The 16,589-nt window shown below is 39.1% G+C and overlaps 1 protein-coding gene across 4 annotated transcripts in view; it reads left to right on the plus strand.

The window, feature by feature from the left end:
• The window catches only part of itsn2b (intersectin 2b), a 201,547-nt gene that overhangs the window by 163,637 nt on the left and 21,321 nt on the right, over positions 1-16,589 (plus strand). For all 4 annotated transcript variants that reach the window (XM_059981601.1, XM_059981597.1, XM_059981600.1 and 1 more), the window contains 6 exons: positions 818-924; positions 5,908-6,091; positions 9,234-9,332; positions 10,422-10,589; positions 13,445-13,660; positions 14,463-14,584. In XM_059981601.1, the coding sequence (XP_059837584.1) occupies positions 818-924; positions 5,908-6,091; positions 9,234-9,332; positions 10,422-10,589; positions 13,445-13,660; positions 14,463-14,584 (896 nt within the window). The remainder of the gene's footprint in view (positions 1-817; positions 925-5,907; positions 6,092-9,233; positions 9,333-10,421; positions 10,590-13,444; positions 13,661-14,462; positions 14,585-16,589) is intronic.

The raw sequence follows: 16,589 nt of genomic DNA on the forward strand, positions 1-16,589 counted from the left end.
TCTGTGTTTCCACCTGTCCTTTCTTATTGTCGTTTGCGTGATTTGTCAGTTCTTTGCATGGGGTGGGGGGGGGGGGGGGTTAGATGTTCTTGTTGCTGTTTGTGTGATTTAGTTTTTCATGCATGGTTGGGAAGGGTAGTTGTTCTTCTTTGAAAGGCTTCCATGGTTTTCTTTGTTTTGTGACTGTCTGGAGAAGACAACTCTCAGAGTTGTATACTGTATATATACCTTGATAATTAATGTACCTTGATCCTTAAACTTAGAACTATTAAGTAAGGGTTTTGTTGGCCCCAGGTTGGGAACCCCTGAATTAGAGCAATTAAACAGAGAAGTGAATTTGAAACTTTAGTATCCTGTATTATTATTTTCTGAGCACCACACTGGACAAATGTTTTTTATGCAGATGCACAAGTTAATTATGTCTTGAAATTACTTTTTTGGAGTAGAAAGGATGGCAGAAGTGGAATTTATTTTCTACAGAGAGCAATGAAGAATTGCAGGATGGAATAAAATATTGGAGGTTGAAGTCCTTTGTAGGCACACTTGAATTGTGTTGTTTTCTTACATAACACACAAAATGCTGGAGGAACTCAGCAGGTCAGGCAGCATCAATGGAAATGAATAAACAGTCAATGTTTCAGGCTGAGACCGTTCATCAGTCTTGGCCTGAAACATCAACTGTTTATTCATTTCTGTAGATGCTGCTTAACCTACTGAGTTCCTCCAGCATTTTACGTGTTTTGCCTTGGATTTCCAGCATCTGCAGATTTTCTCGTGTTATTTTCTTATTTATTTTCTTATGTATTTTATTTTTCAGGTTTTTGAGAAACCAATGGCAGAATCCAAGCTTCTGACAGAGTCTGAGCTGCGAACCATTTTCGTGAACTGGAAAGAACTCATCATGTCGAACACCAAACTCTTGAAGTAAGTGTGCGTGTTTTAGGACAGCTTGCCTTCCAGTGGTGGTATTCTTCACAGTGTAGTTGCCATCATTTTGCTATTTATAATCTCAATAGCCAGCAACTACCACTGAGATTGTAAATAAAATGAAGTTTGTTATCACTTCATTTCCTAACGCTGCCTGTAAGGAGTTTGTGTGTTCTCCATGTGACTGCGTCAGTTTCTTCAAGGTGCTCCGGTTTCCTCCCACAGTCAAAAGATGCACCAGTTGGTAGGTTAATTGGTCATTGTAAATTATCCCCAGCTTAGGCCAGGGTTATATAGGGGTTGCTGGGTGGGTCAGCTCGAAGGGCTGGAAGGGCCTATTCCATATTGTATCTCAATAACTAATGAATTGTAACATGTGAGAGAGTATCAAGGAACGGGGGGGTGGGGGGGGGTGGGGGGGGGGAACCTTAGTGCACATATCCAAAATTCCCTTGGGGTAAACAGCACAGGTAGATTAGGTGATAAAAAAGATATTAAAGATATTTGCTTTCATTAGTGGGGGGCATAAAACACAAGAGCAGAAAGGGTACAACTTTATTAATCTTTGAAGTATTCTGTACAATTCTGGTCACTACACTTCACGATGAATGTGGTAACAGTAGAAAGAGTGCAAAAAGATTCACCAGAAAGTTGCTGGGAATGGAGGGCTGATACTTTTAATATCAGTTAAAAGTACTCTGATAGCTCAAGTTTCTTCTCACTGAAATGTTGGTGCTAAGGGACAACCTAAAAGACGTTTATAACATGATGAGAGGCATCAATAGTGTAGATGCTCTAGAGTCTTTTCCCCTGGGCAGTGGCATGTTGCAATTGAAATTGGTTTATTATCATCACGTGTATCAAGATATAATGAAAAGCTTGTCTTCCATACTATTCATACAGATTAATTCATTACTCAGTGCAGTTGGGGTTGTACAAGGATAAACAATAACAGAATGCAGAATAAGGTGTAACAGCTACAGAGGAAGAGCAGTGCAGGTAAACATTAAGGTCCAAGTTCATTACAAAGTAGATACTGAAGTCAACAGTCCATCTTATCATATGAGGGAAGCATTATAACAGTGGGGTAGAAGCTGTCCTTGAGCCTGGTGGTATGCTGCAGGCTGCCTTCTGCATATAGAACTAGTGGGCATATGCTTAATAGAAGGAGGGGATTCAGAAAGGAGTTGAGGAAGAATATTTTCACCCAAAAGATAGTTGGTCTGGAATCTGTTGCTAGTGAGAAAAAAACCTCACCCCTTCTTAAAAGTTTCTTCCCTAAGCAATTAATCTGATCGACCATTCTAGTTAACCACCCCACCCAGTCTTTCCATCTGTTACCTCAGACACTACACTGCACTGTAAAAACTTGAAGCCACTTACCGTTAATGCTGTAAACACACTGGTATTTGTGCACATTTTATCCATATTCTTCCTTTAACCCCAGTCTTTATTTTTATATAATCCTTTATTCTTTATAATGGTTAAGTGTTTTTTTTGTTGCATGTCGTGCCAATCACCATGGCAAATGCCCAATATATGGTGAATAAAGTTGAACCTTGGACCTAGATGAGCTTCTATTCATTAGTGACTGCCGGGACATTGGTGTGCTATGTGATGATGGAGACCGGTTCAGTATCAAGGGCAGGTGCTTCAACTCTCTGAGCACTAATGTAGCTTAACTGTTTTTTGCCACTTCTCAGCCATTTATAAATTTTGTCTACGTCATGTTGTAAGCAGGCATAGACTGCCTCATTTTCTGAGAGGCTGCAACTAGAATTGGACATTGTACAATAATGTGGGAAGACTGGGCAAGAGCAGAACATAGATGTGATCTCAAAAGGCTGGATGTGCTGAGAGAGATTCAAAGATTGTGGAGTTTAACCTCAACATGAATTCAGCTCTGTTGCAGAGTTGCATAGGATCATTCCTTTAGTCAATTCATAACAAGACCAGCATTTATTGTCCATTCCTCCTTGCCCTTGAACCAAATGGCTCGCCAGGACATTTACGAGGTGAGCTAATGTGATCTCAAGTCACGTAGGTCAGAACAAGTAAAGATTCCAGACTCTGACAGGGAGTGAAGTAGATGTGGATGATTGTGGCATTCTAAGTTTCAAGGCCACCAGTACTATAATACTGTGCAAAAGTCATAGGCACATACCTAAGGGTTTGCCCAGTACTGTAGGAATTTTATGTACTGCACTGCACTGCAGTTGCAAAAACAAAACAAATTTCGTGACATTTATGAGCCATGATAAATCTGATTCTGTTATGGGCTGAGAATGGAAAAGTGGGGGGCAGTGAGAGGGGAATCATGGTGGGGTAAAGGGGAAGAGATTGAGAGAAACATTCTATAACGATCAATAAAACAATTGTCTGGAATCAAATGACCTTGCCTGGTGTCTCAGGGCTGAGTGTGACTGTACCTATGCCACCCCCACCCAGGCACACCTACTCCCAGACCCCTCCTGCAGCACTCCACCCTCCCCATTCCCAGCATCCTTTAAATTGCATTGAATTGACTTTATTCCTTCATATACATGAGGAGTAAAAATCTTTATGTTGTGTCTCTGTCTAAATGTGCAATAATAAGTATTATGTACAACAGGATAGTCAATATAACATAGGAATACAGTTTTGTCAGCATGAATTCATCAGTCTGATGGCCTGGTGGAAGAAGCTGTCCCGGAGCCTGTTGGTCCAGGCTTTTATGCTGTGGTAACACTTCCCAGATGGTAGCAGCTAGAACAGTTTGTGTTTGGGGTGACTTGGGTCTCCAATGATCTTTCGGCCCTTTTTACACACCTGTCTTTGTGAATGTCCTGAATCATGGGAAGTTCACATCTACAGATGTGCTGGTCTGTCCACACCACTCTCTGCAGAGTCCTGCAATTGAGGGAAGTACAGATCGCATACCAGGCAATAAGGCAGCCAGTCAGGATGCTCTAAAATTGTGCCCCTGTAGAAAGTTCTTTGAATTTGGGGGCCCATACAAAACTTCTTCAACCGTCTGGAGGCGAAAGAGGTGCTGTTGTGCCTTCTTCACCACACAGCTGGTATGTACAGACCATGTGAGATCCTCAATGATGTTTATGCCAAGGAGCTGTTCACCCTCTCAACCGGAATAGTGAGGTCAGCTGAGAAGGTCATTGGGGTCTCTCTTCCCGCCATCATGGACATTTACACTACACGCTGCATCCACAAAGCAAACAGCATTATAAAGGACCCCATGCACCCCTCATACAAACTCTTCTCCCTCCTGCCGTCTGGGAAAACGCACTGAAGCATTCGGGCTCTCACGACCAGACTATGTAACAGTTTCTTCCCCCAGGCTATCAGTCTCCTCAATACCCAGAGCCTGGACTGACACCTTACTGCCCTATTGTCCTGTTTATTATTTATTGTAATGCCTGCACTGTTTTGTGCACTTTATGCAGTCCTGTGTAGGTCTGTAGTCTAGAGTAGTTTTTTTTTCTCTGTGTTGCTTTTTACGTAGTTCAGTCTAGTTTTTGTACTGTATCATGTAACACCATGGTCCTGAAAAATGTTGTCTCATGTTTACTATGTTCTGTACCAGCAGTTATGATTAAAATGACAATAAAAGTGACTTGACTTGAGCCATTGATTTCAATACATGTTAGCCTGTCTCCATTCCTCCTGTAGTCCACAATCAGCTCCTCCGTTTTTGCGACATTGAGGGAAAGGTTATTTTCTTGACAACACTGTGTCAGGGTGATGACTTCTTCTCTGTAGGCTGTCTCATTATTATTTGAGATCAGGCCATTCAGTTTGGTCTCGTCAGCAAATTTAATTAGCAGTTTGGAGCTGTGGGTGGCGACACAGTTATGGGTATACAGAGAGTAAAAGAGGGGGCTTAGGTCACAGCCCTGAGGGGCACCTATGTTGAGGGTCAGAGGGGCAGAGATGAGGGAGCCCACTCTAACCCCCAGCCGGCGATCTGACAGAAAGTCCAGGATCCAGCTGCACAAGGCAGGGTGAAGGCCGAGGTCTCTGAGCTTCTTGTCGAGCCTGGAGGGAACTATGGTGGTGAATGCTGATCTGTAGTCCAAGAACAGCATTCTCACATAAGCTTCCCTCTTCTCCAGATGTGTAAGGACGGTGTGTAGAGCATCATCTGGTTATTGCGTCGTCTGTCAATCGATAAGCAAATTGTAGGGGGTCCAGTGTGGGTGATAGCAAGCTGCAGATGTAGCCGTTGACCAGCCTCTCAAAGCATTTGCTTATTATTGAGGTGAATGTGACAGGACACCAATTGTTCTGACATGTTACCTTAGTCTTTTTAGGAACAAGGATAACGGTGGATAATTTGTAGCAGGAGGGCACTCTGCACTGGGAGAGGGAAAATGTCTGTAAACACACCTGCCAGTTGCGCTGTACACACTCTAAGTACCTGCCCTGGGACGCCGCCTGGTCCTGCAGCCTTGCGATGTTCACTTGATGGAAACACCTGCATACTTCAGCTCCCACCAGATTTGCAAACTTTCTCTCTGCTCCATGCACGCAGTACTGTCCAGAAGTCTTACACACCCTAGCTATATACATGTGCCAGTAATCCTGATCCCTTTCCTTAGTTGAATATATTTAAATTCCGCAGGTACAATAATAAGATTTGAACATCTCGTGGTCCACAAATTAGGTATATAAATAACAAATCCAGTAATCTAATCATTGTGTATATCCCAATTTGTTTCACATTTTTCATGAATTTCTTTCAATTCAGACTTGTACAGCATAGATCTGTTATTAGTAAAAATTCAAGCTACTTCTGCATTTCTGAGATAGAAGCTGACGAGGCAATAAGTAAACCAGTTAAACTTTGTCTTGTCTGAAGCAAAGAACCCAGAAAACCAGGCCTTTGAATCAGCTATGCATTTGAGCAGCTTCTGGCTTGAATTCCTCAAAATATTGTCACTCAAGCACATTAGATTTATCTTTTGCAATTATCTTTTTTTTTAGGGCTCTACGTGTGAGGAAGAAGATTGTTGGGGAGAAAATGCCCGTGCAGATGATTGGAGATATCCTGACCACAGAACTGTCGCACATGCAGGCTTACATTCGGTTTTGTAGTTGCCAACTGAATGGAGCATCTATACTTCAGCAGAAAACTGACGAAGAACCAGATTTTAAGGATTATCTAAAGGTAAGAAAGCTGTGTATTTCATTTATTTCTTGAAAACATTTCTGAATAATTACTATCGATAGATTTTGTAAGTCTGTTCCTTCTGTCATATCATTCAATGATAAGACATAAAATTAAATTTTGATCAAGTCTAAGAGAGAATAGAAATCCAGAGGTAATAGGCTTACTTTCCTGCTCAGAAAGGTGGACATCTGATGCACCTTCAAATCTGTTGGGATTGTCTACTGTATCTGGTGCTCCCAATGCAGTCTCTTCTACATTGGTGAGAGTTTGATGAAGATTGGGGAACCACTTTATTGAGCACCTTTGCTTCATCCACAAAAAGTAGGATTTCCCAGTGGCTGACAATTTTAATTCCAATTCCAACATTTCAGTCCATGGCCTTCCTCTACTGCCATGATGAAACCACTCTCAAGCCGGAGGAGCAATACCTAATTTTTTCACCTCCAACCTGATGGCATGAACATCGGTTTCTCTAGCTTTCAGTAAATGTTTCCCCCTTCCTCTTCCTCCTCCTTCCATCCCCCACTCTGGCTGTCCTCTCAGCTTTCCTTTCTCCCTGCCTGTCACCTCCCGCAGTGCCCCTCCTCATGGACACTCTCCTCTGTTATCAGATTCCTTCCTCTCCAGCCCTTTACCTTTTCTACCTGTCACTTACCTGCTTCTTTCTTCCACTCACACCCACCTGGCTTCACCTATCACCTTCTAATTTGTACTCCCTCACCACCTTATTTTGGCTTCTTCCACATGTCATAAGACGATACAACATGACAGCAGAATTTGGCAAGTCTGCTCTGACATTTCATCAGGACTAATCCTTTTTTTCCTCTCAATGCCATTCTCCTGCTTCTCCCTGTAACCTTTCATGGCCTGACTAATTCTCCACGACTTGGATCAACACGTTGTGTGGAAGCTTGCATGCTTCAAGAACTCCATCAAGCAATGCCAACTCAGGTCCACTTACATTGGAACGGCTGTGGACAAAGATTGATTCAACCCTGGCTCCCGAACAGACAGACTCACATCTGCCCCTCCCAGGCCATGCCATATGAAACAACAATAACTCATCAAAATCCTATCAACCTCTGCCTTAAATGCGCCCAGTTGCCTGGCCTCCACAGCTGCCTGTGTGCAACAAATTCCACCATCAGAGTTCCTCCTGCTCTCCTAAATGGACATCCCTCTATTGTGAGGCTGTGCCCTCTGATCCTAAACTCCCCTGCTGTAGGAAACATTTTCTCCACCTCCACTCTAGGCTATTCAACATTTGTCCATTCTCCTAATCTAAGTCCTTCTGCAGCCCCGCTGCTTTCTCAACACTACCTTCTCTTCCAACAATCTTTGTATGTCCACAAACTTGGCAACAAAGTATCAACTGTCAACCAAATCATTGACATAAAACATAGAATGAATTGGTCCCAACACCAACCCCTGCAGAACACCACCAGTCATTGGCAGTAAACTGGAAAAGGCTCCCTTTATTCCCACTCTTTTCCTCCTGCCAGTCAGCCCATCCTCTATCCATGCTAGTATCGTTCCTGTAATACCAGGAGCTTTTATCTTGGTAAGCAGCATCTTATCAAAGGTATTCTGAAAATCCAAGTATACAACATCTACTGATTCTCCTTTATCTATCCTGCTTGTTATTTCTTCAAAGAATTCCAACAAATTTGTCAGGCAAGATTTTTCCTTAAGGAAACCATGCTGATTTTGGCCTACTTTATCAGGTGTCTCCAAGTATACTGAGACCTCGTCCTTAACAATCAACTCCAACATCTCCCCTACCATTGAGCTCAGGCTAACTGGCCGGTAATTTCTTTCTTTTGCCTCTCTCCCTTCTTGAAGAGTGGAGTGACATTTGCAATTTTCCAGTTCTCCAGAAACATATCTTGTGAGTCTTGATGGATCATTACTATTGCCTCCACAATCTCTTCAACCACCTCTTTCAGAACCCCAGGGTGTAGTCTTTCTGGTCCAGGTGACTTAGCTACCTTCAGACCTTTCAGCCTCCCAAGCACCTTTCCCTTAGTAATGGTAACTACACTCATTTCTGCCTCCTGACATTCTTGAACTTTTGGCATTCTGCTAGTCTTCTACAGTGAAGACACAAGCAAAATGCTTACTCAGTTTGTACACCATTTTCTTGTCCCACATTACTACCTCTCCAGCGTCATTTTCCAGCTGTCTGATTTCTACTCTTGCTTCTCTTTTTTACTCGTTATATATCTGAAAAAACTTTTGGTATCTTTCTTGATATTGTCGGTTAGCTTACCTTCATATTTCATCTTTTCCCTCCTTATGGCTTTTTTTCAATTTGCTTTCTGTTCTTTAAAAGCTTTGCAATCCTCTACCTTGACACTGATGCTTGCTCTATTATATGGCCCTCTCTTTTGCTTTTATGTTAGATTTGACTCCTTTTGTCAGCCACAGTTGTGTCACCCTGCCTTTAAGCTACTACTTCTTTGGGAGGCATTTATCCTATGCCTTCTGAATTGCTCCCAGAAACTCCAGCCACTGCTGTTCTGTCGTCATCCCTGCTTATGTCCCCTCCTTTCCAGTTCTGATGAAGGACCTCAGCCCAAAAAAATCAGCTGTGTATTCATTTCCATAGATGCTGACTGACCTGCTGAGTTCCTCCAGCATCTTGTGTGTGTTCCTGCAGTATTTTTGATGCAATTGTTTGGTGTCGTAGTCATAAAATGAAGGTCCTCAATTAAATTGCAATTATATCTGTTTCCCCTCTTAGTTTCCAGATGAATAGTAATTTTTAAGGTATTTGGTTAGAGTTTCATTTATCAGATTAGACCATAAATTATTGGAGCAGAAGTAGGCCATTTGGCCCATCGTTTGCTCCAGCATTTCATCATGGCTGATCTATTTCCCTCTATAACCAATTTTTAGCAATGTCTTCTGCCCAGTATACAAAAATCTTGATGGAACAATAAGTATTTTTTTAACAAGCATTTCCCTTTTCAAGTTCAAATTCAAATCAATAATAAGCAAATGTAAAAGTAGGCCAGCAAGATTTAGATTTTATTTTATTGTTCAAAAATTGTTATATCTATGTTATGTTATTGGCCAAATGCAATATATTTGCTTCACTAATTATTTTCAGTGATGGCTTCACATTTTTTGTCCACAGAAATTGGCTTCTGACCCTCGATGTAAAGGGATGCCTCTTTCCAGTTTCTTACTAAAGCCAATGCAGAGAATTACACGTTATCCACTTATTATTAAAAATGTAAGTGAAATTTTACTTGTGTTACTTGTAGTGCAGCACATAATGGGAAGTCATAAAGACTTGGATAAATCCCATTTGGTCTATGCTGCATTCTGATCAGCACTCCAGTCAGTCCCATTCCCAATTCCATGATACTTCAGGATTATTTTTCCCATCCAGTTCAATTTGTTTTTAAAATTGTCAATTGTCTTAAGTCCTACGCAACTCAAGCATTTTTAAGATTTATCCAAAGAAGATTTACATTATGATATATGATATATCACATAATAAATTAACATGTAAAAGACATTTTACATTAATTTTATTACAAATGTATTGTTCAAGGGGGCCATTCCCACTGAAGCTTATTCTAACAAACTTCTCTGGAGAATTTTTATGAAAAGTTACATCTGAAAAAAAATTATTCTTTTGCTGTATGGAGGACTTAACTTTCTAAGATATTAAGCAATAAAACTTGATGCAAGGCATGTTTGGAGTAATCAGCCTTCCCTTCAGTGATAAACTCAATGCTGCCAAAAAATAACAAATATGCAAAATGCTGATTCATTTAAGGATGTCGCACAAAACTTTCAAAATGCACAAATGCTGGCATATCCCATGTGTTTATTGGAGTAGTTGGTGGTCACCTCATGGACAGTGATTGATTTTAATGTTAAAATGACCTTAAATCTACACACGTGACTGTTACTGATTCCAGTTATTGATGATTTAAATTGATTTGTATTTACACTTTACAACTTTGTGTATTTTGTTAGATTATTTTTAATAACTAAATATCAGCTTTGCCAACCATTAAGTCCCAAAGGGAACCAAAAATAACAGCTAAAAATGATTGAAGTGCTGGTAATCTGCCAGAGGATATTTTCCAATATTTACTAGTTTTTGCGCACAAAAATGAAATTTATTTGTATAAAAACAATTTAACTATGATATCAGATATAGTGCTGTGCAATAATTATTTGCAGAATAAATGGTATCTTTTCATGTTATCTTTTCAGTTAATATATATTAATATCTTTTCAGTTAATATATTCACAGCAAACTGTAATCTTTACTAATTCTAATTGATAATTCAATTCATAACTGTAGATTTTGGAAAACACTCCAGAGGTCCATGCAGACCATAGCCATTTAAAGTTAGCATTGGACCGTGCAGAAGAGCTGTGTTCCCAGGTAAATGAAGGTGTGCGTGAGAAGGAAAACTCTGACCGGCTAGAATGGATTCAGTCACATGTTCAGTGTGACGGGCTAGCAGAGGTGAGATGTTTGAGTTGGTCTGGTTTACAAATAAATTATCCTGTATCCTTCTTGATAAGCTGCTCAGAATTTGAGGTTATTCAGTATTAATGATAACTGGAAAATGCATTCATTTAAAATATTTTTCAGATTAATTAGAAAGGTGTGCTTCCAAGTAATTCCTATTGCAAAGTTCTGCACTTGAAGTTATGTTTTAACGAACAAGAGGATTTGGTTTAACATCCCAAAAACTACATTTTAATTGTATTCTTTTAAGAAAATGGTGATTAAACTCTCATTGTTGTTCTCTCAGTACAGTTTAATGTTCGCCACTGTGAGTGCAGCCCAGAAGACTCCTGCACACCTAAACTTCTGCTTTGCCCACAAAGATTTAGAAATGTCCAGTTATTTTGGCAATGTCTCTGATACGAAGCCTATCACTAGTTCTTTTGTATGTACCAGGGTAGTTTCAGATTACTGATATTCAGTCTACAGTCTTGGAGCCATTCCTGACCTATGGAGTTCATATAAGATTAAATGTCAGACAAGGTCTCAGCATTGAAATTTACTATTTTATTGTTACTTTTGTTTAATATACAAAGGAAATTAATGGTAGAACCTATGATTAGATAGATCTGAAAAGTGTAGAGTACCCCAGAGAAAGAAGGGATAAGTTCACATTTCAGGTTCTGTGGCGGGCTTTTTTGATCTGTGATTTTTATAATTTCCTTAAATATATGTTTGGGTAAATCATTATTCACGAATATTATTCTCATTTTCAATGTTCTGTTTGGATTTGTTCATAGCAAAAATGATTAAGGAATATAAGAGCTGTAAATACAGGTTGTATTTTCAATGTGAAATGTTATCAGAATAGAGTCCATTCTGAAGTTAACACCCAAGACATAAATTATTCACTCCCCTTTCCAGCTGTTTTATCTCCACAATTTTCTATTGTTTGTAGAAATTCATTTATTTCAGTTGTGCTGTCCAAAATAATTATTTTATGATCGAATCAAAGCAGCCTTAGACAGAACTTAGTAAGAACAGTGGCATATCACTACTTCAGTTTTGTAGTTAAGTTTGCAGATGTGACTAAGTTTGGAAGAGTACAGAGAAAATTTACAAGGAAATTGCTGGGCCTAGAGGACCTGAGTTATAAGGAAAGATTGAATAGGCTAGGACTGTATTCCTTGGAACAAGGGAGATTTAGAGGAGATTTGATAGAGGTATATAAAATTATGAGGGGTATAGATAGAGTAAGTGCAAGCAGGCTTTTTCACTGTGGCTGGGTGAGACTGCAACTATAGGTCATGGGTTAAGGTTGAAAGGTGAAAAGTTGAAAGGGAACTTGAGGGAAATTCTTCATTTAGAGGGTCATGAGTATGTGGAATGAGCTGCCAGCACAAGTGGTGCATGAGAGCTTGATTTCAACGTTTAAGAGAAATTTAGATAGGTACATGGATGGTAGGGATATGGTCCTCATGCAGGTTGACAGGAGTAAGCAGTTTAAATGGTTCAGCACAGACCAGATGGTCTGACGGACCTGTTTCTGTGCTGTACTTTTCAATTACTCTGTATAGAAATTACAGCTGTACCTTGGTAGTCTAAGTTTGAAGCAAACACTTTGTTGGGGTTAAATCTTCAGTATTAAATTTGATCTGTAGATTCTACCTGTGAAATCTAATTAAAATTCAAAGTAGATATCAGACTGCATTAAAAATGAATAGTGGTACATCCATTCCAACATAACCTTTTGGCTTTTTAAATGTTAAAGTTGATGAACATGAGTTTAACACAGATTTTAATAAGGGAGCAAAACCCAGTCAGTATTTAGGGATAGAAATCTTACAGAGATTCTGCAGTGGATATAAAGAGGCACAGGGACTGTTTTCCATTGATGTTAACGAAGGGGATCTGCTATGATAGAGCTGGTTATTTTACAAAGTCCGCCTTATTGCTGATTAATTTAAAGGAATATTTAAAATATTTCCCAAGCTCTTTTTAAATATTCTAATTGTTTAAGATTCAGTTCAACATTTTAAAAGTTTTTTTCAAAGTCTTTTGTTTTAATTCTTTTTATATTTCTGAATGTTTTTAAGAACTTTAAACTAAAATGAGTTAATAACTGCTTGCGAATGTGTGGTTGCCTTTTTTTCTTTGGATTTGTGGACAAGACTGGCTCTTACAATGACATCACATCATCATGTGTTGGAGAAAACATTCAGCCTTTATTTCGTGTTTCTGCTGGGGGAGTTGTTCATTATCAGCAGCAGTGAGTAAATTTGGCTTGGTGACTACAATAGCCAGGCAACGATTTTCCAGAAAAGCAGGTCTTATCTTTTATATGCAGCTATCACTTCGATTTTCAAAAATCTGTAAGGGCTTCCACAAGTCAATTCCCACTGCTATCTTTGCACTCCTGTCCATTACACCTGGGATGAGGGGGTGAGGTGTTGGCAATTGCGCCAGCCTTTCTGCTCTATGGTTATATGAATAAACAATAAACCTGTATGCAATGGACAACGCATTAACTCCTTGAACAAAAGGTCAAAAGAGGATAGCATTTAAAGATGGTATGAATAAGTTGAATCAGTAGACACTTTGATTTCTTTCTAGAGAGGGAGAGTGGTTGAGAAGATGGGTAAGTCAGCTGATGTTAAAATGTGTCAGACTAAAAGAGAAAGAAGTACAATATCAGACTCCTAAAAGTTAGATCTGGATACTTAAATGGACTAAGTATTTATTTAGTCTGTCATTCCAACATGGACATTCTCTGTGGAAAGCTGCTGAATGACTCTGAATCTCAAATCTACTATTTTGATTTACCTGTGATTTGTTAATTAATGTTTTTTTTGTATGTGCTTCCTTCGTAGCACATTACCTTTAACTCCATAACAAATTGTTTGGGGCCACGGAAGCTGCTGCACAGCGGAAAGCTTTACAAAACGAAGAGCAACAAAGAGTTATATGGCTTCCTTTTCAATGATTTCCTGCTGCTCACCTACATTGCAAAGCAGTCATTTATTTCATCGGGCTCTGAGAAACTATTCAGCTCTAAGTGTAATTCACAGTTTAAAATGTACAAAACGGTAGGTGCAATGCAACCAAAGTAACTTGAAAGTGAATGTTACCTATATAGTATGCAATTTAGAATATAAGCAATGCTTATGTTTCCCATGCCCCTACATCATCTTCCCCCTCCTCCCCCTTACCGTCTTGCAATCTTCCCTTCTTTCCCAACAACATTGTCTCCAGGTATTTGCATCTGTTGTGTGCCTTTAGCATAGTGAAACATCCCAAGCTTCCAGGCGGTGCTACTAAACAGAATCCAACACTGAGGCACATGCAGAAGGTCAAATGTTCGGTCAACACACGAGGTTTAGAGCATCTTAGATGAGGGAAGGGAATTGGAGAACTAGGGAGGTTTATGGAGGGAATTTGAAATCACAACTACAAGCAGAGGAGCAAATTTTATGGAGGTTTTAATAAATATATTGAATGTATTGGTTATGATGGGGTTTGTGAGAAAATTACTGGAAGGGTCAAATTGTGTTTAACTGTAAAAACCTCTGGACAAGTAGATGAATGCTTTACAATAGTCTTTTGTGTCTAGACGTGCTCCTTATTTTCTTTATTACCGTTTTCATTCAGGTGAACAATTCTGAGTGATCTTGCACATTGGTGGTCTCTAGAATGAGTGAGATGAGAGACAAATGATCAAAACAGTTTTAGATGAGACTTTAATTTCTTGAGCAGGCTCTGATCATAAATGTGTGGCAGAGCCAATTGATTCATTTTACCTCAGCAAGTGGAACCTCCCTTGAGTGTATACAGGCACGATTGTTAACTCCAACCTAATGCCCAGAATCCATTCTTTTCTGATTCCTTCAGCCTATTTTCTTGAATGAAGTTCTTGTGAAACTACCGACTGATCCATCAAGTGATGATCCAGTCTTCCATATTTCGCACATTGATAGGGTGTACACACTCAGAGTGGAATCTTTAAATGAGAGGTGAGTTACCAATCTGGCAAACATTATGTCTTATATTATTGTTGCCATGTTGTTCGTGGGTCTAAATAAATGAAGCAGGGCAAAAAAGATTTTCAAAGTGAGTATGACGAATGTGAAACTAATTTTAATGAAATGTTCCATTTATTTGAATTAGTTCTTGTTTAAGAAAACTCATTGATGAAGATGATGTAAAGTGATTTAAAGATATTACTGAACTTCCAATATTATATCTCATGCTGGGGTGTTATAGAGCACAGAAGAAACCTCAAGCCTAATTTCAGAATTTTCCTTGTAGTCCATTTGACTGAAAATAGAACAACATTTTAAGATATCTGGAGAAGATGTATCTCAGGGCTGTATACTTTGATAATAAATGAACCTTTGAAACATCTAAGCACAAACTACAATCACAATTGTTTTCTTACAAAAACGGTTATATCTGAGCTCAATCAAACAGCCTTTTAGGCCAAGCTTTGCACTTGCTTCTAATTATAAATTTCATTCTGTTGAAATATAATGAACAGACCTGAATCCAATAACCCCTAGTTAACGTGGTGCAATTTTACTATTTACTATTTCCAGAAGCTGAGACGTGTTTTTAGCTTTGTCACACAGAACAAGAAAATTTCCCCACTCTCCAACAGAATTGGATTTTGTGAGCGGTTTTCAAAATAAGATTTTAATTAAAATGTGTATATTGGTTTTTAATCACAAGTTAATCTACCTTGTTATAATTCACTAAGTTTATATTTTTCCTGCCTCTCAGAACAGCAGAGCTTTGCTTTGTTTTATACCATTCTTACACAGCTTGGTGAGGTGACAAAATGCATCACACAGGAAAATATGGGGGGGCGGAGTTTCAAGATGGTGACGTAGACATCTGCCTTTAATCACCCTTTAATCAAATCTTTTCGTACTTAATCACATGGGTTGATACTTATGATTTACTTTTTTTCTAAAACAATACTTGATCTAATTTTTTCAAACTTAAAATGGCTACAGTTAAGAAATCGTCTAAAGAGCCGTTATCCCTTGAGGCAATTTCTAATCTTCTGGATACTAAACTTGCAAGTTTGGAAAGTAAAATGGAAAGTAAAATGACGAGGTTGGAAAATAAGGTTACCACGAAAATGTCTGAGCTTGAAGAAGTTGTTGGATCGCTTGATACCAAGCTTCAATCGCAGGCATCAGATATTCAACGGCATGAAGACAAGATCACGACTCTCGAAAAGTTAATTTGTGAAAAAATACGTACAATTGAAACATTGGAGAAGAAGGTGCTGTCGACTGCTAAAACAGTAGAGCATTATAAGTTTAAAATCACCGATCTTGAAAACCGATCTCGCAGACAGAATTTGCGAATCATCGGGCTTCCCGAAAAAGTTGAGTCCGGTGACTTAACTGAATTTTTCTCTAACTTATTATGGGAAGTTTTCGGTGGTGAAGCTTTGCAGGCTAAACCTACTATCGACCGTGCCCACAGAGTTTCGAGATTTACGGTCTCGAGTGACAAGCCACGAGCTGTGATTGTTCGCCTTCATTATCCTCGGGAGAAAGAGCTTTTAATCCGATTAGCTCGTCAGAAAGGTATGATTTCTCACAGAAACAATAAGTTTCGTATTGTTGAAGATTATTCATTTGAAGTGATGAAAGCGAGAATCGCTTTTAAACCAGTGATAGCAGAGATTCATTCGATTGGATTTAAACAAGCTTTAAGATACCCAGCGAATCTCAAAATTACGTTGAATGACAACAGTCAGCGCTTCTTTAATACTCCGGAAGATGCGAAGAAATTCGTCGAAGAATATCGATCTTCTACTATAAGTTGAACTATGTGTTATGTTGAAGAATTTTTGGAGAGAAGATGCCATTTCGCTTTGGGCTTTAACCTATGAAGCTGCATTATAGCTTTTTACTTTGGTCTGTAGACCTGGTTTTTTTTTTATTATCATGGATTATAGATGCTCTTTTAATTTTACTATAATGTCTTTTTTCTTAATTTTTT

Source organism: Hypanus sabinus, chromosome 10, assembly GCF_030144855.1.
Source record: "Hypanus sabinus isolate sHypSab1 chromosome 10, sHypSab1.hap1, whole genome shotgun sequence".
Lineage (NCBI taxonomy): Eukaryota > Metazoa > Chordata > Chondrichthyes > Myliobatiformes > Dasyatidae > Hypanus > Hypanus sabinus.